The sequence below is a fragment of the Neomonachus schauinslandi genome, chromosome 4 (genome assembly GCF_002201575.2).
Source record: "Neomonachus schauinslandi chromosome 4, ASM220157v2, whole genome shotgun sequence".
Taxonomy (NCBI): Eukaryota; Metazoa; Chordata; class Mammalia; order Carnivora; family Phocidae; genus Neomonachus; species Neomonachus schauinslandi.
Window position 1 is genome coordinate 39,647,810 of NC_058406.1, and position 27,864 is coordinate 39,675,673.

Consider the following 27,864-nt stretch of genomic DNA (forward strand, 5'->3'; position numbering starts at 1 on the left):
AATGTGGCATATGCAAACAACAGATTATTCAGTCTTAAGAAGGCAGGAAATTCTGACATATGCTTACAACATGGATAAACCTTGAGGTCATTATACTAAGTAATATAAGCCAGACACAAAAGGACAAATATTACGATTCCACTTATATGAGGTACCTAGAAGAGTCAGATCCACTAGAGACAAAAAGTAGAATGGTGGTTGCCAGGGACTAGAAGAAGAGGGGTATGAAGAGTTAATGTTTGTTACAGAATTTTAATTCAAGAAAATGGAAAAATTTGGGGCATGTGGGTAGCTCAGCCGGTTGAGCATCTGCCTTCAGCTCAGGGTCCTGGGATCGAGCCCCATGTCGGGCTCCCTGCTCAGCAGGGAGTCTGATTCTCTCTCTCTCTCCCTCTGCCCCCCCACACCCCCCCCACTTGTGCTCGCTCTCTCTCTAATAAATAAAATATTTTTAAAAATGTAAAAATTCTAGATAGATGGTGGTGATGGTGCACAATGTGAATGTACTTAATGCCACTGAATTCTACACTTACAAATGGTTTAAAAAAATTCCTGCATGTAATGTTTAAAAACATGCAGAACTAATATATATGTTAGATTCAAAGTACTGGGGTTATCCTAGAGCATGAGGGGATAATGACTAGAAGAAGGCTTCTGAAGTTGTACTTTATATTGTTTTCTTAACCTGAGCGTTGGTTTCATGGATGTATTCATTTTGTGCAAGTTCATGAATCTTTTATGATTTGTATTCTTTGCTATGTGAGTATATACCACAACATTTTGTTTGTTTTTTGTTTGCTTCAATTAATGACAGATAGTTGTGATTTTGCTGAGGTGAGGATCTAGATCATGATCACAGCTAGACTGGTTTCAGGAGCAAGTCACCTGTCTAGTAAGTGAGCCCTGCTGAGAGTATAGCATCACTTAACAGTGCACATTTATTGCATGCTATTTGTCTTTGGCACATAACGTACAATTCTTCTGAAATGGTAAAAATATTGTTTCTATTCCAAAAATAGTCTCAAAAGGAAAGTCAACTTCTATTAATGACAGAAGTAAACAAAATGAAGAGGTCTAACAAAGTAATCTGGAAGTCTGTTAAGTATATAAAGAAAAGAATGTCAAGGATATATATAGACATGTGTTAAAAAGATTTTTCTACATGTCAAAGCATTCCCAAGGCCCAGCTGCTTATAGTCTTAGTTGCATTAATTATTTAGAATAAAAATATTATGCATTTAAAAAAAAAACTGGTCAGGTGTTCTGAATTTAAAAGCTGTGAAGGCAAAAAAAATTAGGCTTTGTTTTTACTTTGATCAAAACAAGGAACGTTTAACACCATTAGGAAACAATACTCTCAATAATATTCTCATATATATCTAAAACTAATATAGTTCTCAAAACACAAAAAAGTTATTTCACTGTTCATATAATTTATATGCAGGAAAGCAGAAAATGTGTGCCCAAAAGTGCTAGTAAGTTCTGACTTGAATTAACAGTATATAAACTATCCTGGACATTAAAAAATTATACTTGAGCATGAATTCTGCATGTCTTATGAGTGTGAAATAAAAAAATTTATTGAGTTGATAAAGGTATATGGATTAATATCCCTCCAAAAAGAGAAAAATTGTGGTAAATTTTACACACTATTTGGTAATTTTTACACACATCTTTTAACAACAAAAACTAGAGAACAGATTTCATTGTAAGAACTTACGTTCTCCTTTATAACCACAAGAGGGAGCAAACATTTAACACATCTTCATGGGAATTTCATTACATACTAATTTTTACACAAGACTTTTAGGGGACAATAAACAGGAAAAAAAAAAAAAACGCTACCAAAAGTATTTGAGTATTTACCATGTGCTAAGCAGTGTCTGGAAATACTATGGGTAAAATATATAGCTCCTGCTCCCAAGCATCATAGTACTTCACACAACAAAGTACGTCTATAGTTTTGTAAAATTCTTTAAAAACATGAACAAATCATACTTGGCTTTTTTATAGCATTACTGTAAATTGTAAAGTATAAGTCTGACCAGAAACCACAAATATGATGGAAAAGACTAAACAAGTATCAGTTAATTTATAGTCTACAACTCTAAGGCAAATAACATGCATTATGCTGTTTATTATATAAAGAATTCACAGTAGGCTCTACAATGCCAATATCTTTTTCTGAATGGACTCAAATAATCTAAGTTATTTTGCCTTTTTTCATTTACCTTAATCAAAATTTAAGTAAATTAACACTGACTTAGGGAATTTGGGGCTGTAGTTTACGAAGTATTTCAGGAGAGGGGCATCTTTAAAATGTATTGATGGGGGCGCCTGGCTGGATCAGTGGGCAACTCTTGATCTCGGGGCTGTAGGCTCAAGCTCCATGTTGGGTGTAGAGATTACTTAAAAATAAAATATTTTAAAAAATAAAATATAGTGATGAACAATAATATCTTAATGCCAACAATGAAAATTTTCAATCACAGCTTATTAATAACCCTGTGACTTTAGGAAAAATAATAATCATCTTGCAAGGCTATTACAAGGATTGATAATAATGCAGGTAAATGCCTAACATAAGAGCTCATATGTTAACTGCAATTTATAGATGAGAAAATAAAAAAAGGCCACATGTTTTGCCCAGGATTAGAAAGTGGAAAAGTAGCAAGCCAGAACTTCTTTATTTCTACTTAGTACTCCTTATCTTTTTTTTTTATTATGTTATGTTAGTCACCATACATCATTAGTTTTTGATGTGGTGATCCATGATCCATTGTTTTCGTATAACACCCAGTGCTCCATGCAGTACATGCCCCCCTTAATACCCATCCCCCCACCCCCCTCCCCATCCCCCCACCCTCCTCCCCTCTAAAACCCTGTTTGTTTCTCAGAGTCCATAGTCTTTCATGGTTCATCTCTCCCTCCGATTCCCCCCCTTCATTTTTCCCTTCCTTCTCCTAATGTCCTCCATGCTATTCCTTATGTTCCACAAATAAGTGAAACCATATGATAACTGACTTTCTCTGCTTGACTTATTTCACTTAGCATAATCTCCTCCAGTCCCATCCATGTTGATGTAAAAGTTGGGTATTCATCCTTTCTGTTGGCTGAGTAATATTCCATTGTATATATGGACCACATCTTCTTTATCCATTCATCTGTTGAAGGGCATCTTGGCTCTTTCCACAGTTTGGCTATTGCGGACATTGCTGCTATGAACATTGGGGTGCATATGGCCCTTCTTTTCACTACATCTGTGTCTTTGGGGTAAATACCCAGTAGTGCAATTGCTGGGTCATAGGGCAGCTCTATTTTTAATTTTTTGAGGCACCTCCACACTGTTTTCCAAAGTGCACAGAAATCAGTTGCTTTCTTATACACTAACAATGCAACTGTAGAAAGAGAAATGAGAGAAACAATTCCATTTACAATAGCACCAAAAACCATAAAATACTCCTTATCTTAAGGTCTACTTGGTCTGATATTAATTAATCACACCAGCTTTGTTATGATCAATGTCTACATGGTATAGTTTTTCTCATCCTTACACTTCCAACCTAACTGGGTCTTTATATTTCAAATGTCCCTCTTGTAAACAATATGGATCAGTTTTTATTTTTATCCAATCTGACAGTCTCTATTTTTTTCCTTTTGCCTTTCCTTAAACAATTTTAATTACAATGGGGGGTGGGAGGGGTGAGGGAAGCAGGTAAAAAGAGTACAGGCTGGCTCCTAGAAAGTGGTGGCTGAGTCCAAGTCACACTCTTGGAAATATCAGTGGGTGAGGTGGGGGTGAGTTCAGGGACCTTTGCTGATGGCAGTCTCTACCTTTTGATTACGGTTTAGTCTATTTACATTTAATGTAATTACTAATATGACTGAGTTTGTCTATCATTTGTTTGTTTATAATCTGTCCCAATTGTTTTTGTTCCATTATTCTTCCTTATCTACATTCTTTAAGGTTGAGCCTATTTTTTAGTATTCTATTTTTATCTCCTCTATTGGCTTTTTCACCACAGTTTTTCTATTTATTAGTGGTTGTTCTACAAATTATAATATGTATCCATAATTTATCAGCGTACCTTGAGTTAATATTATTACTACATCCCATATAATGTAAGAACCTTATAAGAAAGTCTAATTATGTATTTTCTTTCAGCTACTGTTGTCACGTAGTTTACTTCTACATAAAATATAAAACTCCACAGTGTATTGTTATTTTTGTGCTAGTCAGCTGTTCTTTAAGAAATTATGAAAAGAGGGGCACCTCGGTGGTGCAGTCAGTTGAGTATCCAACTCTTGATTTTGGCTCTGGTCATAATCTCGGGGCGTGAGATCAAGCCCCGAGAAGGGCTCTGCGCTCAGCACAGAGTCTGCTTGAGATTTTCTCTCCCCCTCCCTTTGCCCCTCCCCCTATGCACGTGCACGCTCTCTCTCTCTCCCCCCCAGGTTAAATAAATAAATCTTAAAAAAAAAAAAAAAGAAACTATGAAAAGAGAAGTATAATTGTTTATATTTACCCACATATATATTATTTTCAGTGATCTTCACTTCTTCCATAGATCTGCATTTCCACCTGGTATCACCTCTCTTCAGCCTCAAGAACTTCCATTAGCATTTCTGATAATGTACAGCTCTGTTGGCAACAAACCCTCTCGTTTTATTTTTTGAGAATGTCTTCACTTTCACTTTTGAAAGATAATTTTGCTACATTTAAAATTCCAGTTTGATAATTTTTTTTCTTTTAGCACTTAAGGATATCATTCCATTGTCCCCTGTATTTATCACATTGTTTCTGATGAGAAGTTAATTACCATTCTTGTCATTGTTCTCTTCATAGAATGTGTTTAAAACTTTTCTTTTTATGTCTGTTTTTCAGCAATGTGACTACCATGTGCCTATATATGACTTTCTTAGTATTAATCCTACTTGCTGTCCACAGAGCTTCTTGAATCTGTAAAGTTATGTCTCGTAACAACTACATGCAAAGGTACTGAAAAATCTTGCCAATAATATCCACACAACCAAGAGGACATCTTTGGGGACATTTTTTTTCTTAACAGAAGGAATGCTAGGAGCACTTCAAAAGAGGAAAAAAAGAGAAAAATTAAAACAATTACCACTATTACTTTGTCATCAATTCATGCCACATTTTAAAACAAATCTTAAAGAAATGTTGCCCTATAAATGCTTAGAAGGGAAAGTGTGATCATCGTAATAAATAATGCCAAGATTTTTTTTAATAATTTGACTTACAGATCAGGAATATAACATGTATCCCCTAAATCTGGATTTCAATAAGGCAACTGAAAAATTTTTTCTCATTTATTCTTAAAGATAACATACAGAAATAAAGATGAATGCCACTAGTCATATACTATCTTTGTAGCATGAATGCTTTCATCTAATTTTAATTTAATTTGCTTCAGTTCAATAAACACTAGAAACCTGATATTTGGCAGGCATGCATTAGATACTAACAATAGAGATGAACTGACACAATTCCAAATCTCAGGACACTCATTTACATATGCAAATGACACAAAGCTAAATGGCTAGTATTCTGATGACAAAATCAGGATCCAAAAACTCAATCATATCCTTTTCATCTTCATCTTATTTAAACAGGCTCAAAACTAACTACTTCAGTTCAATTTACTATTCAGTGAGAACACAGTAGGTGCCAGAAAGTGTGCTAGGCATTAGGAATACTAAAATGAGTAAGATCTAATTCCTAGCTGTAAGGAACTCACAAATTAGTAAGAAAGACAAGTAAACAAATATTTACAAAGTAATGTGATAGCTGCAACAACAGATGCATGTATAAGAATGAGAAATATAGAGGGAGTAAGTAACTGTCAGAAAAGCCTTCACAGGAAATAATGCCTATGCAGAACTCTAAGGGATAAATAGAAGACTGGAAGGTAGGCAACGAGAGAACTGGCAAAAGCAAAGAGACAGAAATAAGTTCAAGAAAATTACAAGCATACTGCAGAACAAAGTAATGGGAAAAGTATAGCCTACAAAAGGCCAAATCACAAAAAGCTTTGTTAGCACGCCAATGAACCTGACCTTTATATCTTATAGAAGCAAATGAAAATAGAGTTCAAGAGAAATTAGGAGTGAGGCTGCTGGGTTAGGAGTCAATAGCATATATATAATGAAAAAAAAAGCATATATATATATATATATATATATATATATATATATATATATAGGAGAGTTAAAACTAAAGAAAGGATGATTATGCAAAGAAACCATATGTGACAGAATAGGGTAGAAAGGAAAAGAGAACAGGGAAAGACCCTTAAGGTACATTAACTCTTAAGAGAAATACAGGGGGGGAAGGAGAGAGAAATATGAAAACATTCAGAATAGGACGTAAAATCGATGAGGAATATTTTTAAACTGATTGAAGCTTGGCAAGTTTTTTAAACTGGAAATTGGTTGAAAAGAGGGAGCCAGTAGGAAGGAAGGAAGATGCAGAAGCCAAAGGAAATGTACAAAAAAAAGTGATGTGGAACAAATTTCTAGACAGATGATTAAGAACAGGTAGAGGGATAGAAGTTAAGAAAGATAAATATAAAGTTCTCCACTTAGCTTGAGAAATGCAAATGACTGAATTTAGGATGAGGGAGATATGCCTTACCTATTCATGTAGAGTTTTAAGTTACTACCCATTAAAAATGTGTCAAAACCGTAAGGTGACTGCATTAATAGTAATATAATGTACAAAATTAGGGGAGAGGCCATTCTGCTCTACTCCAAGCCTCTTTTTGAATATTGTGTTCACTCCCAAGCTTCTCCTTTGAAGTGTGCCATTAATAAGTAAAAGCATCCAGAGGAAAGCAAACAAGTGATAAGGAGTAGTGGAAAGCACTGGAAAATTAGGGCTCAGATAGTAAGAGTTAATGGTAACATAGTTGCCTTCATGTGACAGGAAAAGAACTTCTCTACAGGTCTACAGTAAATAAATAAGCTATACAGAGGTAAACTTTTATTAGCTTTTTTAACTGCCTTATGAAGTAGCGATCTCCCAATTACCTAGTATAATGTCTGGCACAAAGCAGGTATTCAATAAATTTTCGTCGAGAGAAAATACGAATCAAGACAGTGTCAGGCAATTCATATTTCTCTGTATTCCTAACATCCTCACAACACAACACATGTGAAGTCATTCAAGTATCTGTTGAACAAATGAATGTCTGGTATACCCTTAGTAACATACTTACAGATTTAAAGCACTAAGAATTAAAGATGCTGTTCATTTATCAAGAACTATCACTAACACCACCAAAACTCATGCTATTCCCATCTCTTTTATTTTACTTAATCTGACTATAACAGCAACCAGAACAGAGGTATTTCTGAGTAAATACCTTGTTGGGAAAGCCCAGAGCATCCTATCTGGGATTAGTAAAACAACAGTAGAAAACCAACCAAGATCCCTGACTCCACAATTTCATACTTGCCCCATGGGTAAAATACAGCAGCTGCAATTGTGAGATGTGTCATGGCCAGCAGGAAATTCCTTGCAGCTATCTTCATTAAGGTGTTTTTTTTTTAAAGATTTTATTTATTTATTTGACAGAGAGAGACACAGTGAGAGAGGGAACACAAGCAGGCGGAGAGGGAGAGGGAAAGGGAGAAGCAGGCTTCCCGCTGAGCAGGGAGCCCAATGCAGGGCCGAACCCAGGACTCTGGGATCATGACCTGAGCCTAAGGCAGATGCTTAACGACTAAGCCACACAGGTGCCCCCTTCATTAAGGTTTCCTAAAAACTCAGGAGAAATGCATGTGGAACTGAATCCCCAAGGCCAACTATGCATGTCACTATTGCCCTTTCATCAAAGAATGACTCTGTATCCATGTTAAGTCAACATACCTTCAGAATCCATCCTTTGGAAATGCCAAGGCTCTGCTACAATCACACTCTCACACACACACACTGCACAGATTAAAAAAAAAGAAAAAGGAAAGAAATAGAAATCCTCTAGTAGAAACCATGTGATTGTTTCCTGGCATATCAATTGTTTTTATCTTAGCAAATTAAATTAATCCTGGATTATAGGTAGGATTTATGATCTAATAAAATCTTTAATCTAAACAATAAAAACATACTTTATTTTGGCATAATCCATGATGTAATTTTACATATTCTCCATGCATGTGTTATAACATGAAGTATTTCTCTGTGCTTTTTTTTTTAAGTAGGCTCCACACCCACGTGGAGCCCAACGAGGGGCTTGAACTCACCATCCTGAGAAGACCTGAGCTGAGACCAAGAGTCAGACAAGCTGACTACCCAAGCACCCCAAGTATTTCTCAGTTCTTAAAACAAAGCCATATTTAGGGGCGACTGGGTAGCTCAGTCAGTTAAGCATCTGACTTTGGCTCAGGTCATGATCTCAGGGTCCTGGGACCAAGCCCCACCATTAGGCTCCCTGCTCAGTAGGGAGTCTGCTTGTCCCTCTCCCTCTCCCTTTGCCCCTCCCCCAGCTCGCATTCACATACTCACTCTCTCTTCCCCATTTGTGCTCACGTACTCTCTCTCAAATAAATAATAAAATAATAATAAAAATAAATAAAATCTAAACATACACACAGAAAATGACACATCATCTAATTTGGCCTTTTCTTTCTGCTTAACGGGATCTTTTGTACCTTTTTAGGTTTCTTATTTTGTCAAAATATTGGTTAAAAAAAGAAAAAAGTTCCTAGCACCTCTTTGCCAAAGTAACACTTGCCTTCAGTTAATCAAATTTACAACAGAAAGTTAATTTCTTGTAAGTTTATACCTTTCATCTTGGTTAGAAAATTGATTAGTTTTAGGAAACCTTTATGCCAAGACAACAGCCAAGACTTTTACAAATAAAATTTAACTACTTTAAATTTTCCAGTGACAACAAATATAGACAAATATTTACCAACCATTTTGGCAAGATATTATGATTATATAACATTACTATGATTGCTATGTTATTACTTCCTTGTAATAATCTCATAGCCACTCCTCTAATCCTGTAGCCCATTAGAACATGAAAGTATTATACTAAAGCTTACAGTTCCCTCAAAGTAATTTTTATTTTGACAGAACATCTTTTTTACTTATTATGGAAAATTTTAAGCATATAAAAGAATAGAGATAATAGTAAAATGAACTGCCATGAACACAATATCCTCTTCAACAACTACCAAGTCACAGCCAGTATTTCACTCCCCATCAACTCTACCCCCAAAACCCCTCCCAGACTGTTCCATAGTAAATTCAGATATCATATCACTTCACCCACTATATTTCAGTATATATCTCTAAAGGCTAAGGACTCCTTTTTTTAAAACATAACCCAATACATTATCACACTTAATAAATGCAATTATTTAATTCCATCAAATAGCCACTCAGTTTTGGCAAAATATTTACCAAATTATTCCACAGTAATCACTAAATAATGCTTTCCTTTTCTAAAATACAATGTAGTTTAAAACAAAGTTCTTGATTACGTATACTGGAATTTAAAATAAAATAAGGGGTGCCTGGGTGGCTGAGTTGGTTAAGCATCCAACTCTTGATTTCGGCTCAGATCATGATGTCAGTGCTGTACGCAATTGAGCCCCATGTCAGGCTCTGTGCTGGGCATGGAACATGCTTAAGATTCTCTCTCCCTCTGCCCCTGCCCCCCTAAAAAAAATAAATAAAATAAAATAATAAAATAAAATGGGGGCGCCTGAGTGGCTCCACTGGTTGCCTGCCTTCAGCTCAGGTCATGATCCTGGAGTCCTAGGATCAAGCCCCGCTTCAGACTCCCTGCTCAGTGGGGAGTCTGCTTCTCCCTCTCCCTCTGCCTCTCCTCCTTGCTCTTGCTCTATCTCTCTCAAATAAATAAAATTTTTTTAAAAATCTTTAAAAAAAATTTTTTTAAATAATAAAATAAAATGATAAATAAAACAAAGTTCTTGTGTTTCAACTGGGAGCCAGCTTGCCTTAGCTGGAATCAATCCTATTTTTTTTTAAGATTTCATTTATTTATATTTATTTATTTATTCACTTATTCATTTATTTATTTATTTATGAGCAAGTACGAGCAGAGGTAGGGGCAGAGGAGAGGGAGAATTCCAAGCAGACTCCCCACCAAGCAAGGAGCCCAACAGGGGGCTCAATCTCAGAACCCTGAGATCATGACCTGAGCCAAAGTCAGATGCTTAACTGACTGAGCCACCCAGGCACCCCAATCCTACTATTTTTGTCACAACATCATTACTTTTGTTTCAAGACTCAGTACTAGACCTTAGGAATATACCCAAAACTGACAGTACTCCCAGAAAAATGAGACAAAAATACTTAACATAAATATATACTTATACCAACACAATACAGATACTGGTAAATGTAAAAGTGAAGTTTAAAAAAAAAAAAAAGAGCGACAGGATAATCTCTTACTAAAGTAATCCTAATAGCAACCTAATGGTGATCCTAATAGTACCTAAATAATCCTAATAGCAATCACTGCCACACAAAACTTCAAAACAGAAGCCAAGGGTGCCTGGGTGGCTCAGTCGGTTAAGCATCTGCTTTCGGCTCAGGTCATGATCAGGTCCTGGGATCAAGCCCCACATCAGGCTCTCTGCTCAGCGGGAAGTCTGCTTCTCCCCCTCCCTCTGCCTCTGCCCCCCACCGGTGCTTACATGCAGCACACACACTCTCTCTCAAATAAATAAATAAAATCTTAAAAAAATAGAGGTCAATTAATCCCAGTTTTTCATCTTTTGATCCCTCTATTAGCCTCAGTAAATCCAGGGACACCAGAAAAACTTTATTTTCTTTCTGTGTTTCACAAAGCTACAATAGGATGAAGGAATCAAAAAATAACTGGATGCAGCTTTGATTTTTTTAAAGGTAACCTTATAAAGTGCAGTACTTACTAATTTTTTCCACTATTGTAGTCATAATGATAGAGGAAAGGAAACATGTTCCCCAATGGGAAGAGGGGAGGAAATGACCCAAAGAAAAAAAGCCACATCCTTACAATTTCTCTGAAATTTCATTTACTCTTTAAAATTCATGCAATTTTTATATTTACTTAATAATTATTTTTAATTTTAAAAAACCACATATTTCTTTTTAAGTTATTCTAGTAAACTGGTGCTACAAGACATTGATATTTATTCTGTAACTTCGAGTACTCCCTAGCATACCCATTTGAGAAATGTACATATATAAGATCACAGACTTGACTTTGGAGTAGAGCAGACCTGAGTTCTAAACCCAGCCTTGTTATGACTACTTGTCATTAGATAATTACTTAACCTCCCGACAGGCCTCCACTTATTCATCTTTAAAATGGGAAGAGTAATAATGGCTATCACAAATTAAATGGTATATACCAATTAGATTGGACAAGGCAGATAAGACATTTATCATATAGGCCAAAGTAATGCTGAGTAAATGTTAGTAGTAATTATAATTGCCATCTCCAAAATCAATCTGTATAATAAAGGACTGCCTAGTTTACAGGGTGTTAAGAACTATGAAGGATCTAATATATTACTCACTTGCAAGTTAACAATTTAACATGTTACAATTTCATGGATGCTAGAGGAAGACACAAGACTCCTAGGTCAAGAATAAAGTACTTTAGGGGTGCCTGGGTGGCTCAGTTGGTTAAGCGACTGCCTTCGGCTCAGGTCATGATCCTGGAGTCCCAGGATCAAGTCCCGCATCGGGCTCCCTGCTCGGCAGGGAGTCTGCTTCTCTCTCTGAACCTTCCTCCTCTCATGCTCTCTATCTCTTTCTCTCTCTCAAAAAAAAAAAAAAAAAAAAAGAATAAAGTACTTTATTACTCACAACAATAGTAGTAGCCAGAGTATCAGCATTTTCTTGCATGGGTTCCCAAGTCCCATTAGCCCACAGGGTCATACAGAGTGGGCCAGCTGACACCTGCACATGCACTACAGGAGAGGAACCCTGAATCTCTTTTAATGGACAGTAAGCATGCCCACCTTTTGCTTTAGGGAGAAAGTATCCTTATCTCCCAGAATGCAAGCAAACTTGTCCTTTGGTCTGGAAGGAGACATTATCTAGGCTGGTCACAATAAAACACCCTTGAAAAGACAGGCTGGAACAGTCACTGTCTCTATTCAAAAGATGTGCTGAAATATGAGACAAAGAGAATTGTCTCTCTCACTTCTAAACCATCTTGGCTGCTGACAAAGTTTCTCATGAGTATACGATTCCAATGGCCACTCTGATTAATCTGACTGACAAGGGACTGGGACTAAATCCATTCAATTTGTTTCATACAGCATTTAATTAAATCAGCTATCAACAGGCAGTAGGATAAGGCCAACCTTCAGAATTGATTTCAACCATGTTCCTCAGAGTCCCACCCCCAAATAAGTTGAAGAAATCCCGTAAGACATCAGGGTCTACCTCAGAAAGTCTGGTGGCTTTATCCCTGAGGTTCTGTATTAACCTTTCCACTTGGCCCAAGGCATTAATCCAGGAACAACAAGATGTATTAACAATTATACAGCCTCTGCTTCGGCCTACAAGGGCAATTTTATCATCCATAACAATGCTGGTCAGTGAGTTGAGGCTAATAAGAATGCTTTCCAGGGCCAACGTGTGTCACTGATCATGTCAGCTAAAGGTCAGGAACAAATTCTGAACCACCTATTCTAATTCAGTAACTTCCCTCATGGAGGTAACTGTCTACGGATGCACATAAATAACAAATCAGTTACGACTCTGGGAAGCTTCCCCCCCAAAAATCAAGGATAGTCTCATTTTGGAGAGATCTCCACAGTCCACCGAAGGCTCTAAGATCTACTAGTGGTGTTCTGTTAAACACTCAAAGGTGCAAGAGTCCATATTTTTTAGAAGGACCTACCTCAGCCTGGGAGACATAGTCAACCTGTGTCCCAACATGGCCTCCCACCCAGATGGCAGCCCTAGAGTTCCCAAATTCAGTTTGAATAATTGAGTCTAGTTCTTGTTTTTCAAAGGACTGAATGAAGGCAGTCAGTCCAAACTGTCCCAACTGTCCAGGCCACTAGTAATCTGCCCCACAGAATATCTGAGTGAAGGCTATGGAAGACATGTGGGTAGACATGAGGACATAATGACAGGTGTTTTGCATGGAAGGTATAGGAGCTGGGGCAACCCTTGCTGTTTCCAATAGATTTCCCAGTAAAATTAAAGGGAATGACAATCAAATGGTGATCAGAGCTGAGCAATCTAATGGGAGGATGGCAGACCCGGCAGTCAATTAAATTTAATGTGCCTGTAACAGTTTGGAGAGCAGCACCAGGACATTTTCCTTCATAAGGAAAGCTTAAAGTATGGTTCTGAAGGTCTCTCCCCTCCCCAAAGCTTCTTCTGGGGTCTAAGGTGTTCCTTCCTAGATGTCAAGATTGTTGGCTTTCCCCCCACTGCCACAAAATCAGTATGTTCCATTCCAGTAGCTATAATTTCATCTTTTTTACAATCTTCTCCTACTCATACTTAGGTCTTTCCCCTAGAAATGTCAGGTGTGAGACAAGCAAGATAAGCAAGAATTTTTATTAAACCTACAGAAACCCATTTATGGTCCCCACTGACCCACATGGGCCACTGTAGGGGAACTCAGCAAGCAGTGTACTCAACCAGTGGTCATTATCCTTAAGGTCTAGACCATGTCAAACCAATGTGAGAATCCAGGTGGCTGAACGAGAATTAAGTTTGAATCCCTACGCCACCTTTTGTCAAACTGCCACATAAAAGGTGTACCAACAGGGGCACCTGGGTGGCTCAGGAGGTTAGGCATCTGCCTTCAGCTCAGGTCATGATCCTAGGGTCCTGGGATCGTGTCCCACATGGGGCTCCCTGCTCATCGGGGGTTCTGCTCCTCCCTCTCCCTCTGCCCCTCCCCCAGCTTGTGCGCTCTCTTCTCTCTCTCTCTCTCTCTCTCTCTCTCTCTCACTCTCTCTCTCTCACTCTCTCTCAAATAAAATCTTTTTTAAAAAGGTGTACCAACAGGCTGGCCATGTGCTGCAGCTAGGAGAAAAAAAGAAGCTTCATGCCCAGAAATAGGATAGAATCTGAATTTTCAAGGGATGCCTGGGGTGGCACAATTAAGCATCCAGCTCTTGGTTTCGGCTCAGGGTGTGATCTCAGGGTCCTGAGATTGAGCCCCGCATTGGGCTCTGCGCTCCACACGGAGTCTGCTTGGGGTTTTCTCTCCCTCTGCCCCTCCGCCCTCTCTCTCTCTCTCCTTCAAATAAATAAATAAATCTTTAAAAATAATAATAATAGGGGCGCCTGGGTGGCTCAGTTGGTTAAGCGACTGCCTTCGGCTCAGGTCATGATCCTGGAGTCCCGGGATCGAGTCCCGCATCGGCCTCTCTGCTCAGCAGGGAGTCTGCTTCTCCCTCTGACCCTCCCCCCTCTCATGTGCTCTCTCTCTCCTCTCATCCTCTCTCTCAAATAAATAAATAAAATCTTTAAAAAAAAAAAAATAAATAATAATAATAATAATAATAATAACCTCAATTTTCAAAACAGGACTATATAACCTCCCACCCCTTCCATCCCTACCACTGGGTCATGAAGTGACCAAGATGAGATGATCTCTTTCTGGCATAGCTGCATTCAGTGGCCTGACTTACTAAGGAAAAAGATGTTTCAACGTTCAACATTTATCCACATACCAGATGCCTGTGGATGGGAGGGAGCATGAAAGGTCCTTCAAGTATCTTGATTATCAAGCTCACTGTTGAGTGGCTTTTGAGACAAAAAGTGCACCACTGTCAGACTGCAAATGGTCCAGAAAGCCCAAAAGCATAACACAGATTAGTTTCACAGGCCAAAATGGTGTGGTCAGTCAGCTAACTGGACTAGAACAGCAATTCCATAACCAGAAAAAGTATCAACAGCAGTGAGGCAGCACTGATACTTATGAATGGGAGGTCAAAGATCCAATGTATTAAATTTGCTAAAAGCAAGCAGGGGCCACATCCCATTAAATGTGGCTTCTCTCATTATGTGACAAGCAGGTCAATTTTTGGCAGAAATCACAAGTATAGCAATGCTACCCTCTGCATCAGAAATACAGTCCTTAAGTCTACACCCAGTTTATGATAGCTGATGTGTTATCACATCTGATATGATGGATGGACCCAGACAACAATGATAGCTCTGGGCAGTGCAGACTCAATCAGAAGCTTGATTCCAGTGGGCTTCATTAGAGAACAGGCCCTTATTGTGGGCATCTACATGAGTGATCCAGACAGTTTGATCAGCAGCTGTAATTTGTTTCCATAGTTCACAGCTTCAAAGAGAGCTGTCTTTAATCTGCCAGTCTATACTTTCCAAGTGGCAGACCAAATAGCTAGGCCACTGGCAACAGGCCAAAGGGCAGTAGAAATACAAGTTTCGGGCACCTGGGTGGCTCAGTCGTTAAGCACCTGCCTTTGGCTCAAGTCATGATCCCAGGGTCCTAGGATCAAGCCCTGCATGTGTTCCCTCTCTCGCTGTGTCTCTCTCTGTCAAATAAATAAATAAAATCTTTAAAAAAAAAAAAAAGAAATACAAGTTTCATGAAGGACAGTACTGGCCAGAGCTATAAGAACAGCCTTGAGTTCTATCCACTGAACAAAGCAATCACAACCACTATCAGTCTGCATAGCTGGCGCAGAGGCTGAACAGCCCCAGAAGACAAGCAGACACAATCAGTTTTGGCTTGGCTGAACCACTGGTGAACCAGGCCCAGGTTTATGGAAACCTCTATGAATTGAGGACCCCACTGAGTCAGTGGCTTTGAAGTAGGGAATAAAGATTCCTCCAAAGGAAGGACTGAGCCATAAGATATTATGAACCCCCATCCTCTCATCTCTCAGACAAACCAGTGAAAGTTCTAACAACTTTGCTTTGTGCCCAAGGAGGTTGCAAATTTGCCTCCTTTCACACTCAAGTGTAGATATACACAGGTCTGTAAATGTTGTCTAAAAGAGGCAGAACCTTCTGCCCAGCCAGGACAAATCTTAGTACTAGCTTTACACTGGGGGGAGGGGGGGGTAGTCTGACTCTGAATCTGACTGACAGATTGGTGAAAAAAATTCCATCTACCAGAGACGGTATTTGAGGGTTGTTAAGAGTTAGCAACAACTAGAGGAATGTCCAGGCTATCTCTGAACCCACTTCCTGGTATTCAGTCTGCAACAACCTTCCTAATTCTTCCTCATTAACAGGCAATAAAGTAGAGAACCACTTGACAATTTGGTCAGCATGTTCAGAATCAATTCCCATGGCCTTCCCCCAAATTCTGTTAACCAGCCCATGCCCTCACCCTTCCTCTTCCAAAAAACCATGTGTCTATCAACATACTATCCTTGTTGCCAAAACTGTTAAAGCAGTGAAAGAGCTGATCTTTTTTATTCTACTTGTAAACTAAGAAGTTAGCCTGCCAGTTTCATGGAGGAAGACATAGAATTCTGGGTTAGACAATGAACTTTATGACTCATGATAATATTCATAGTCAGAATATCAGCATTTTCTTATGTAGTTCCCCAGTCCCACTGCCCACAGTGCAACACATAGTAGGCCAAGTGATAACTACACATGCAATGGACTGCATTAGAAGAGGAACCCAGAGCCTACAGAACCAAATCTCTCAAAATTCAAAGGATATGCATGCATACCCTTTGCTCCAAAGGGAGACACTACCTCTATCTTCCAAGGCAGCTCACTATACAAATATCCTTGAAAAGAGAGCAGAAAACAAAAGCAGTGTCTCTGATCACAAGACATACAGAAACCATGGAGAACTGTATCAGTGGATCCCAATAGGGTCACTGTAGAATTTAGCTGTTAAGAGACTAGCACAGTACCTGACACATACAAAGCAATCAAAAGCTAGATGCTAATTTTATTATTCCTCCCCCATTAAACCTAAAATAAGAATGCTCAATTGTGTATCCACCTAATAAAATTGTATTTTAAAAAACAAGTTCAAGCACTACTTTTCCCTTGTGAGAAAGAAGGTGGGTAGCCAAGAGGGCACAAGAGACAAAGCTTTCCTCTCACTAACATTATACTATTACAGCTCAATCATTAGAGTCCAGGGAACCAAGGTAAAATGGAGAAGGAAAAAAAAAAAAAAAAAAAAAAAACAGGTGCCTGGAACCTAACTCTAAAGCCATTAAGGTGCACATAACCTGCAAACATTTCTGCTTTTCTTACCACAACTTGACATCTCATCCTTTCTACCTCAATTATTCCTCTATAACCACAATAAGTATAAAGACAGGTACAATTATTCTGTTAATGTTGCCAAACTGCTTCTTTTTTTTTTTAAGATTTTATTTATTCATTTGAGAAAGAGAAAGAGAGAGTGAAGGAAGGGGACCCTGGGATCATGACCTGAGCCAAAGGCAGACACTTAACTGACTGACCCACCCAGGCACCCCTGCCAAACACTTCTTAAAATATCTCAAACTCACCTCAAAGCCAATGACTAATGATTTAACATGGTAAACAATTTTGATTTGAAATTTAAATTTCTGCCTTAAAAAAGTTGAAAGTGAAGAGTGACTGACACAGAGCAAATTTCCCGAAGTTATTGACCTCGAGCCCTGTATTTTGCCACATTACCTTACTGAGCCCTCTATAAAAGCTAAACAAGAAAGGAGGTGTTTTGTACTTCTCTATAAATCGGTCACTTTAAAGTTATAATCCTCAGTTCAATAAAACAGCCCAATTTTTATTCTCTCAATGGCAGATTTTATTATTCAAAATCATATGTCAACAAATGGTAGATGCTTAAAAATACAGCTGACCCTTGAAAACTACACATTTTTATTTGCGTGGATCCACTTATACCTGGATTTTTTTTTTCAGTACAGTACTGTTCCTGTATTTTCTCTTCTTTATGATTTTATTAATAACATTTTCTCTAGCTTGCTTTATTGTAAAAATACGATATATAAAACATACAACATATAAAATATGTGTTAATTGATTGTTTATATTATTAGTAAGGCTTCCAGTCAACAATAAGCCATTACTGGTTAAATTTGGGGGCAGTCAAAATTATGTGTGGATTTTCAAATGTGCGGCCCAGATTGGTGCCCCTAACCCCTGCATTGTTCAAGGGTCAACTATACATGCAAACTTACAATTCTACTCTATTTGTACCATAAGAGCAAATATTCATAATATTCCTTCAAAAAATATTCATGAGAACCTCTTTTTTTTTTTTTTAAAGATTTTATTTATTTATTTGAGACAGAGAGAATGAGAGAGACAGAGAGCACATGAGAGGGGGGAGGGTCAGAGGGAGAAGCAGACTCCCCGCTGAGCAGGGAGCCCGACGTGGGACTCGATCCCAGGACTCCAGGATCATGACCTGAGCCGAAGGCAGTCGCTTAACCAACTGAGCCACCCAGGTGCCCATTCATGAGAACCTCTTATAGATATTGTAGGAAAAGATGGTTAAGACCCAGGCAGTTGTTCACTCAAAGAGCTGACATTAGGGAAAAGAAATATGTAAAGTGATTACTGACAATCTGGCATATGACTCAAAAGAAGAGGGGCACCTGGGTGGTATAGTTGGTTAAGTGTCTGACTCTAGGTTTTGGCTCAGGTCATTATCTCAGGGTCCTGGGATCAAGCCCTGCATCAGGCTCTGTCCTTAGCCCAGAGTCTGCTTGAGAGTCTCTCTCCCTCTCCCTCTGCCCCTCAGGCTCATGTGCTCTCTCGCTCTAAAAATAAATAAATAAACAAATATTTTTTTTTAATTTTTAAAAAGACTCAAGAGAAACATACCAAAGATACATAAGACAAAATTATTAACCCTAAAACTGGGCACATGATACTGATGTTATCAGCAAAAGGCAGCTGATAGGTTTTGAAAGGTAAATAGTTTTTCTAAAGGGCCACAAAAAATAAGGGTATAAAGGCACAGAGCCTGGGGGCCTGGCTGGCTCAGATGGTGGAGCATGTGACTCTTGATCTCGGGGTCATGAGTTCAAGCCCCACACTTGGCATAGGGCATATAATAAAATACTCAATTTTCTTAAGTCATAAAAATGAAACAGTACTTAAGACAACAAAATCAAAAAAAATCACAGGAATGGATATAACTTCTAAAGTCATCTAGATCAGTTGTTCCCAAGTGTAGATCTTGGATCAGCAGCAGCATAACCTAGGAATCTGACAGAAGTGCAAATTTTCAGGCCCCACCTAGAATCTACTCATTCAGAAACCTGGGGTGGGGCCCAGCAACCTATAGTTTAGCAAAGCTTTCCAGGTTATTCTTATACAAATTTAAGTTTGAGAACTAGTAATTTAGATCAGGGTTTTTCAGCACTCTGGACATTTTAGAGTGGATAATTCTTCATTGTGAAGGGATGTCTTGTGCAGAATGTTTAGCAACATTCCTGGCATCTTCCCACTAAATACCAGCAGCACCCCCCAGTTATAACAGCCAAAAATCTCTCTAGACATTGCCTTATGTCCCCTGGGGAACAGAAATCACCCACGGTTGAATACCATTAATATAGATCAAGGATCAGCAAGCTATCCTGTAAGGGGCAGAGTAAATATTTTAGGCTTTGCAGTATGTAAACAAATATGCATGACTGTCTTCTAATAAGACTTTACTGATGAAAACAGGTGGTAGGTTAGCCCTCAGGATGTAGTTTGCTGATCCCTAATCCAGATGAATTACCTAAATTATAACTGAATGTCCTCAAACACCCCTGCTGCCAAGTGACTGTCCAAGCTCTATATGAATACCTGATCTAGTCCACTCCTGTTTTCAGGTACATATAACTCTACACAAATCTCCATTTCATAGACTGAATAACTCAAAGCCAGAAAGGATAAAGGACTAGCTCAGAGAACCAGAACCAAAACAAAACAAAGCAAAAAACTAGAGCTCTAGTCTGCCTAAGTGCAATGTTTTAACAACTGCCTCCTGTAGAGGTGTATAACCATATAATATTACTCATGAAGCATTCAAACGTTCTAGCACTTTGCAGTTACTAAAACTTTGAAAGAGAAGTATTTGTTGTGGGGGGAGGGGGGTTGAAATAACTTTATCTTAAGGCCCAGACAGTACTTTAAGCCTGTGCACTATGAAGTCTCTGTCTCAACTACTCACTTCTGTCACTGCAGCAAGAAAGCAGTCACAAACAATAGGTAAAAGAATAGCTATCACTGTATTCCAATAAATCTTTATGTATAAAAACAGGAAGCCAGCTTATAGGTTATAGTTTCCTGACCCCTCATCTACAGAGTCCATAAACGCAGTCTGGCAAACACAGGCATCAACCCAACTATGCTCAACAAATCTAAAGACTCTGCATTCCATGGCTTCTGACCACCTGTAAACTTAGAAGCATGGCACTAGACTGGAATGAATGCTAGTCTAGGAACAATCAAAGTGCCAGGCCCTCCTCCCTCCCTTCTGGCATGTCTGCTATATGCCAGGTATTGTTAATTCATTTTATACGTAAATTTTATCATTTGGAAAAATTTCTGAATGGTGGGTCTTGTTTTCCTCTAGAAATCGAAGCCATCTGACACATTAAGCTAGAAAATAAACACTCTTCCATGTACCTGGATGAAATCTTTGTTTCAAATCAACCCATGAACTTGGACAAGTCACTTCCTTCTTCTGGCCTCAATTTCCACAAAAGGAAAAATGAGAAACTGGAAATAGATGTCTCTTGCAGAGAACAAGTATATACCTTAAAATTATCAAAAATGAAAATAACTAAAACTTATCGAACTCTTTCTATGCCAGACACCTGTTCTAATCACTTTACATGCATTAAGTCATTTTTCATATGAGGAAACTGAGGCAGAATTGTGAAATGAGTAGTCAAAGATCACAAGATGTCCAAGTGGCAGTACTTGATTTAAATCCAAGCAATCTGACCTGAGAGTCCATGCTCTTAACCACTAACTACTAAACTTTATTCTACATGCCAAACCTATTATCCCAACGACCAACAATCCAAACACAAACACAAAATGCCTGTCCCTCTAATGAATAAAGAGGATAGTGGAAAAAGGAAAGAAAGGACAGTAACAAGACTATTTTCAGCCATAGTACTCAATCTCTTGCCTAAGGTAACGTTCCAGGAAATAAATATGATGTTCCATGGATACTTAGTTTGGTCCCTAAACCACAACATCACAAAGAATACCTATCCATGCGGATCAATACCATTTCTACTTGCACAGTCTGTCAAACCAAAAAAGAAAGAAGATTCACAGCTTCATTTAGAAGGAAGAAATGTTATGAAGGGGCAGAAATGAATTTCAAGTGACTTACTGGTAGTCTCATGGTCCATGCAAGAGTCCATGCTTCCAAGAGAAGCTGATAGGCAAGAGAAAACTTAAAAGTCCCATAATGATAGTCCAATATATGAAAATGCATACAGCAATTTAGGCAGCAAAGATATTACTAGCTTGAAAGACCAGGAGAGGAAAACAAAGGCACAACTGTGTCATCCAGGAAACATAACTGAAAGTAACATCAAAATCAAAGCCAAATTAGAGAAGAAATAGACTCACTCTGTGACCACTAGAACTAGGTTCAGAAAAAATATTTTTTTAGCAAGGCAGATAAGGTTTTGTTGCTTAAAAAAAAAATATTACTACTAGTAAAAGTTGTTCCTTTTTTTCCCTTGACTTGAGTAAAGCTATGATCTATATCTCTGTATTATACAGTAACAGAGAAATATAAATAGAAAAATATGTGAGACTAACCTAAATAGCTTTAGCACCATTTTTGTTTTCAAAAAAATTATAAAAATGTATCTTAGAGGAAAAAGAAATTAGCACTACAGTAATTAAAAGGTTAAGGGGGAAATGGGAATACTCATTTTTGGTTCATATGGGTCCAAAATAATTAATATTACTGAAATTATTTGATAGCAACTGCAATTCCATTTGGATAGCTATTTTCACATCTGTAAGCAAACCAAATATATCTCAAAAGTTTGTGTGATCAAATGATTTTTGCTCTACACCTCAACCTTTAAAAAAAAAAAAAAGGCAAAGAATTCTACAATTACAAAAAAAACAAGATTGGAACTGTCACCTGAATGCATCTGTTATAAAAAGACATTAAGGAAAAAAAAAAAAAGGTCCTGATTCATCAATGCCTGCCTGTTTTTTAAACCCAGGAAATTCCTTTACACCCCCTCCTGGCTCTGGCCAGCCAGAACTGTAGGTGTACTACTCTATTCATTCCTTTACCAGTAGCATACTATGCTAACACTATTTACATTTAAAACTGATTTTTGGGACACCTGGGTGGCTCAGTCGGTTAAGCATCTGCCTTCGGCTCAGGTCATGATCCCAGGGTCCTGGGAAATCCTTGCTCAACAGGGAGCCTGCTTCTCCCTCTGCCTGCCACTCCTGCTCCCCTTGCTTGTGCTCTTTCTGACAAATAAATAAAATATTAAAAAAAAGAACTGATTTTTGTTAGATTATTCCAAATTATAAACTCATTGCCCAGAGCTGAATTTACAAATAATTCATTAAACATGATGCTGTCATTGTCTCCATTCAAACTTTTGGTGGTGAGCCACTATGGATAACAGTATGGACGGCAGTTCCTCAAAAAAATTAAAAATAGAAATATCATATGATCCAATAATTCAACTTCTGGATATATACCTAAAAGAATTAAAAGCAGGGATTCAAACAAATAATTGTACACCCATGTTCATAACAGCATTAATGATTCACAATATTCAAAACATGGAAGAAAATGTCCACTGACAGATGAATGAGTAAACAAAATGTGGTTCAGCAGTGACCCATTATCTGCAAGTTATGTCCCAAGGCCCCGAACAGATGCATGAAACCAAGGATAGTACTGAGCCCTATGTATGTTGTTTTTTCCTATATACCTATGATAAAATTTAATTTATAAACCCATCACAGTAAGAGATTAACTATAACTATAATAAAACAGAATAATTTTAACAATACTGTATATTGCAATAAAAGTTATATGAATGTGGTCTCTCTTTCAAAATCTCTTATTGTACTGTACTCACCCTTCTTTGGTGATGTGAGACAATAAAATGCCTACATGTTGAGATAAAGTGAGGTGAATGACCTAGGCATTGTGACGTAGCACTAGGCTACTACTGACCTTCTTATTATACATCAGGAAGCTCATCTACCTTTGGACCACAGTTGACCAAGGGTAACTGAAACCATGGAAAGCAAAACCAGAGATAATGGGGGATTACTATATACACATACTGACCACAGTTGACCAAGGGTAACTGAAACCACAGAAAGCAAAACCAAAGATAATGGGGGATTACTGTATACACATACTGTTTAATAGTGTAATAGTATTCAGGCTTTTAGGCGAGATCAGGCGCGTTCAGGGTGGTACGGCCATAGACAGTATTTAGCCTTTTAAAAAGGAAGGGAATTCTGACACATACTACAACACAGATGAACGTTGGAGACATCATATTAAATAAAATAGGAGAGGGGCGCCTGGGTGGCTCAGTTGGTTAAGCGACTGCCTTCGGCTCAGGTCATGATCCTGGAGTCCCCGGATCGAGTCCCGCATCGGGCTCCCTGCTCCGCAGGGAGTCTGCTTCTCCCTCTGACCCTCCTCCCTCTCATGCTGTCTGTCTCTCATTCTCTCTGTCTCAAATAAATAAATAAAATCTTTAAAAAAAAAAAAGAAAAAAATAAATAAAATAGGAGAGTCGCAAAAGGATAAATACTGCATGATTACCCTTATATAAGGTACCTAGAATATTCACATTCATAGACAGAAAATAGAATGGTGGTTGCCAGGGACTGGAGAACAGGGGAAAATGGGAAGTTACTGTTTAATGGTTAAAGTTACAGTTTTGCGGGCGCCTGGGTCGCTCAGTTGGTTAAGCGACTGCCTTCGGCTCAGGTCATGATCCTGGAGTCCCGGGATCGAGTCCCACATCGGGCTCCCTGCTCAGCAGGGAGTCTGCTTCTCCCTCTGACCCTCCTCCCTCTCATGTGCTCTCTCTCTCAAATAAATAAATAAAATCTTTATAAAAAAAAAAAAAAGTTAAAGTTTTGCAAGATAAAAAGAGTTCTGGAGATAGACGGTGGGTGGTGATGGTTTCACAACAATGTAAATGTACTTGATGCCACCGAACTGGACACTTAAAAATGGCAAATAAAGTTAAGATGGCAAATTTTATGTTATATATATTCACCACAATTTTTTAAAAATTTTAATTGAGGGGTGCCTGGGTGGCTCAGTCAGTTTAAGTGTCTGCCTTCGGCTCAGTCATGATCCTGGGGTCCTGGGATCCAGCCCTACCTCAGAATCTCTGCTCAGCAGGAGAGTCTGCTTCTCCCTGTCCCTCTGCCCCTCCCGCCCCCCCCCCCGATCGTGCGTGCTCACTCTCTCTCTCACTCACTCCCTTAATAAATAAAATCTTTAAAAAAATTTTTTTAATTGAAAACTGTTCTTATTTCAGGGGGAGGAATCTTTTAGAGGACAATTTGTAATACATTTCCTTTGTAATGAGTTCACTGATCTACAAAATTCCAAACCTGTCTCATTAAGTCTGAGGTGCAATCTTCCATCCACTACTTACCAGTTATAAGAAACCAGGTAATTTATTTTTAAAATTACGATTGTTAACTACTCCTTCACTGATCAGTTTCAACAGAAGTCCTTTCTCCATTGAGTTGAAATAGTTAATATACAAAAATCTTTCCCAAAAGTTTTTCCGGGGCTCCTGGGTGGCTCAGTGAGTTGAGCATGGAACTGTATTTCAGCTCAGGTCATGATATCAGGGTGGTCAGATCAAGCCCCAGCTCCAGTTCACTCTGTGCTCCTCCCCTCCCCTCTCCCCACCTGAGCACACAAGAGCACTCCCCCAGGCTCTCTCTCAAATAAATAAATGTATCTTAAAAAAAAAAGTTTTTTCATATTTAGGCACTGTATTTAGAAGAACCTATTACCTAACAATAATCAAAATCTGAAACTTATTTTTTAAAATCTGATATTTAAAAATCATGTCCCTTTCTCAAAAAAGGAGCGAGAGGGGGGCAAACCATGAAGTGAACACTGAACTATAGAGAACCGGACTGGTGACTGCCAGGGGGGAGGTAGGTGGGGGGAATGGGTTAAATGGGTAATGGGGATTAAGGAGTGCACTTGTGATGAGTACTGGGCATTGCACGGAAGTGCTGAATCACTATATTGTACACCTGAAACTAATATGACACTGTATGTTAACTAACTAGAATTTTTTATAAAAACTTTTTAAAAAATCATGTGCCTTTCTACAAAGGCAGCACTGAACTCTCAAAATTATTAATTTCACAGTCATGTGTTCACTTTTGGGGAGAAACTGATTTATAGTTACAGGCGAAACCAGCATCATCCAAGTATCTACATTACAAGACTTGAACTTCAATGTTTAAAATTACCTAGTTTCTGATAACTGAATAAATGCTAATTTTTAAAAGTTAATCCTATAAAAAAGTTTACATAATATTAAAAAATAGGAAGAATAATTGATTTTAAAAAGTAAGTCCACAAGAGCAAACTGATCTGGAATCATTTGTGAGAGGAATACAAGGTTCCTAAAAACACAAAAGGCTAATGTACTTAATATGTGTATACTTTCTATTCTGTATGTGTATTATTCTGTATGTGTATTCTTTTTATTCGTATTTTATTTATGTGTACTTTTTATTCTACCAATAACGTTCTTACCTACTTGACAATATGAAATAAACTTTCACCATCTGGCAAACATTGAGAATGCCATAGCTTTTTCCCATTCTGTAAAGAACTGTTCACATTAGTGCCACTGGTTCGAAGAGAAAAACAGAATGTATTAATGTGATCAAAATAAAATCCCAAATGCTTGTCAGAAAATCTTACTTTGTCTCTAAGTACAAGAATCCTAAATTTCCTGTCCTTGGCCAATATAAAGTTCACAGTAAACATAATAACTATCACAAATAAGAAAACAAGCAGCTACAAGTTGTTAGAGTAAGTAAAAAAATTTGGTGAAATCAAAACAAAGTTATAATTACCTTAAAGCTTTTAGTGAGGTAAACTATGACCATTGTTGTCTAAAGACATTTCTATAAAGCAGTTTTATAACAGGATAAAATACTCCTAGAAATAGAGTCCTTTTTCATATGACCATATCCCACATTAGATAAAAGATTGGAGAATGAAAAAAAGAAAGAGAATAAAAGACTTAGGCAAAAAAAAAAAATCTCAGGCAAATTCTAATCCTACAAAACACCAAAATCTTGCGGTCAACTTTTATTTTCAGAACACTTCTTTCTGAGTTTGGAAGTTACAGTATAATCAAATGCAGATATATCCACATTCCCAATAAATCAGATACCCTTACTGGGTAAGATAAAGAGCAAACTCTGGAAATGACCATCACAATATTAAGTTATGAAATAAGGAAAATCAGAGAAAGAGGGAGAAGAGAAGCCAAACAAAATCTCAGTAAGAAAAACTATCACCTCTATGTTAGTGTTAGACCATGTGCAATGATGACTGTTACAGAGAGAAAAGTCTGCCTATAGGTAACAGTGAGCTTCTAAGTTAATGCCAAAATGAATGGGGCGCCAAGTGGCTCAGTCGGTTAAGCGTCTGCCTTCGGCTCAGGTCATGATCCTAGAGTCCTGGGATCGAGCCCCGCATCAGGCTCTCTGCTCAGTGGGAAGCCTGCTTCTCCCTCTCCACTCCCCCTGCTTGTGTTCCCTCTCTCGCTGTGTCTCTCTCTGTCAAACAAATAAATAATATCTTTTAAAAAAAAATCTCACTACAATATCTTCTTCATCAAACATAAAAAGGCAAAGATGGTGTGCACAGGGTATTAGTTCTAACTACAAGTCTTTCATGAATGGTGTACAACTCTACTTTCAAAGCGCCTCCTTAAGATACTCATATATTAGTGTGACTACAGTTGGGATAAGTAAAGGAATAACCTTTGCTTATTCTTTAAATTATTCCTGGAGTTAGGACACACACCAAGCAATTCAAATCTGTAGGGGAAGGGAAACCGCAAATATGTAATTTAAATATGTAATTTTTAATTTTCACCGAGGATACTTTGATATATACAGTCTATTTGCCTCCTCCTTACCTTCATACACTCCAAAGATTCCAATAAGGCAAAGTCTCGAATGTTTATTTCTCCTTGAAAAAGACCATACCCTCACCACTACCTTCACCACCTCCTCCTCCTCCTTTCTTTTTTACTCACCCCTTAATACACCACACCCACAACACCACTCTCCACACCCACACTCCATACAGCACTCTCCCACGTAACATAACCCAAAACTCCCAAAAAGCCCATACTTAAAAGCCCCGCTTAATACCCCCAAATTCCACCCATTCTCCACATAATACAGGAAACACTACACAGTCCACACACATAACCAAGTATCATAACATCCCTTCACCCTGCAAATCCGTACATACAAATTCTATACACACCCAACCCAGCATAAGAATTGCACGTTCCCGGATGGCCCACAACACACACACACACACACACACACACACGCACGCCACGTACCGTATAAAAGCCCAAACACACACAGACGCGCGCGCCCGCGTACCCGCGCGCCACGTACCGTATAAAAGCCCAAACCACACACCACCGCAATGCTCTAACAAACCCTGAGAAAAGGCAACCCTTCTGGCACCAGGAACCCACGAGGTTGGAGGTGGAAGAGGTACAAGGCCATATACTTCACCTGAAAATCCGCCAGGATCATCTCCCGGTCCATGTTGGACGCCATGGCGGCCGCCGAGTTCCGCGGCTCCGGGAGCGAAGCGCGCACCTGGGAGG

General features: G+C 38.4%; 1 protein-coding gene across 1 annotated transcript in view; it reads right to left on the bottom strand.

Annotated features, from left to right (window-relative positions):
* The window catches only part of FAF1 (Fas associated factor 1), a 500,302-nt gene extending 472,483 nt beyond the window's left edge, over positions 1-27,819 (bottom strand). Inside the window, exon 1 of the mRNA XM_021684282.2 lies at positions 27,770-27,819. Coding sequence (XP_021539957.1) covers positions 27,770-27,814 — 45 coding nt within the window. The 5' untranslated portion in view covers positions 27,815-27,819. The remainder of the gene's footprint in view (positions 1-27,769) is intronic.
* Positions 27,820-27,864: the final 45 nt, after the last annotated feature.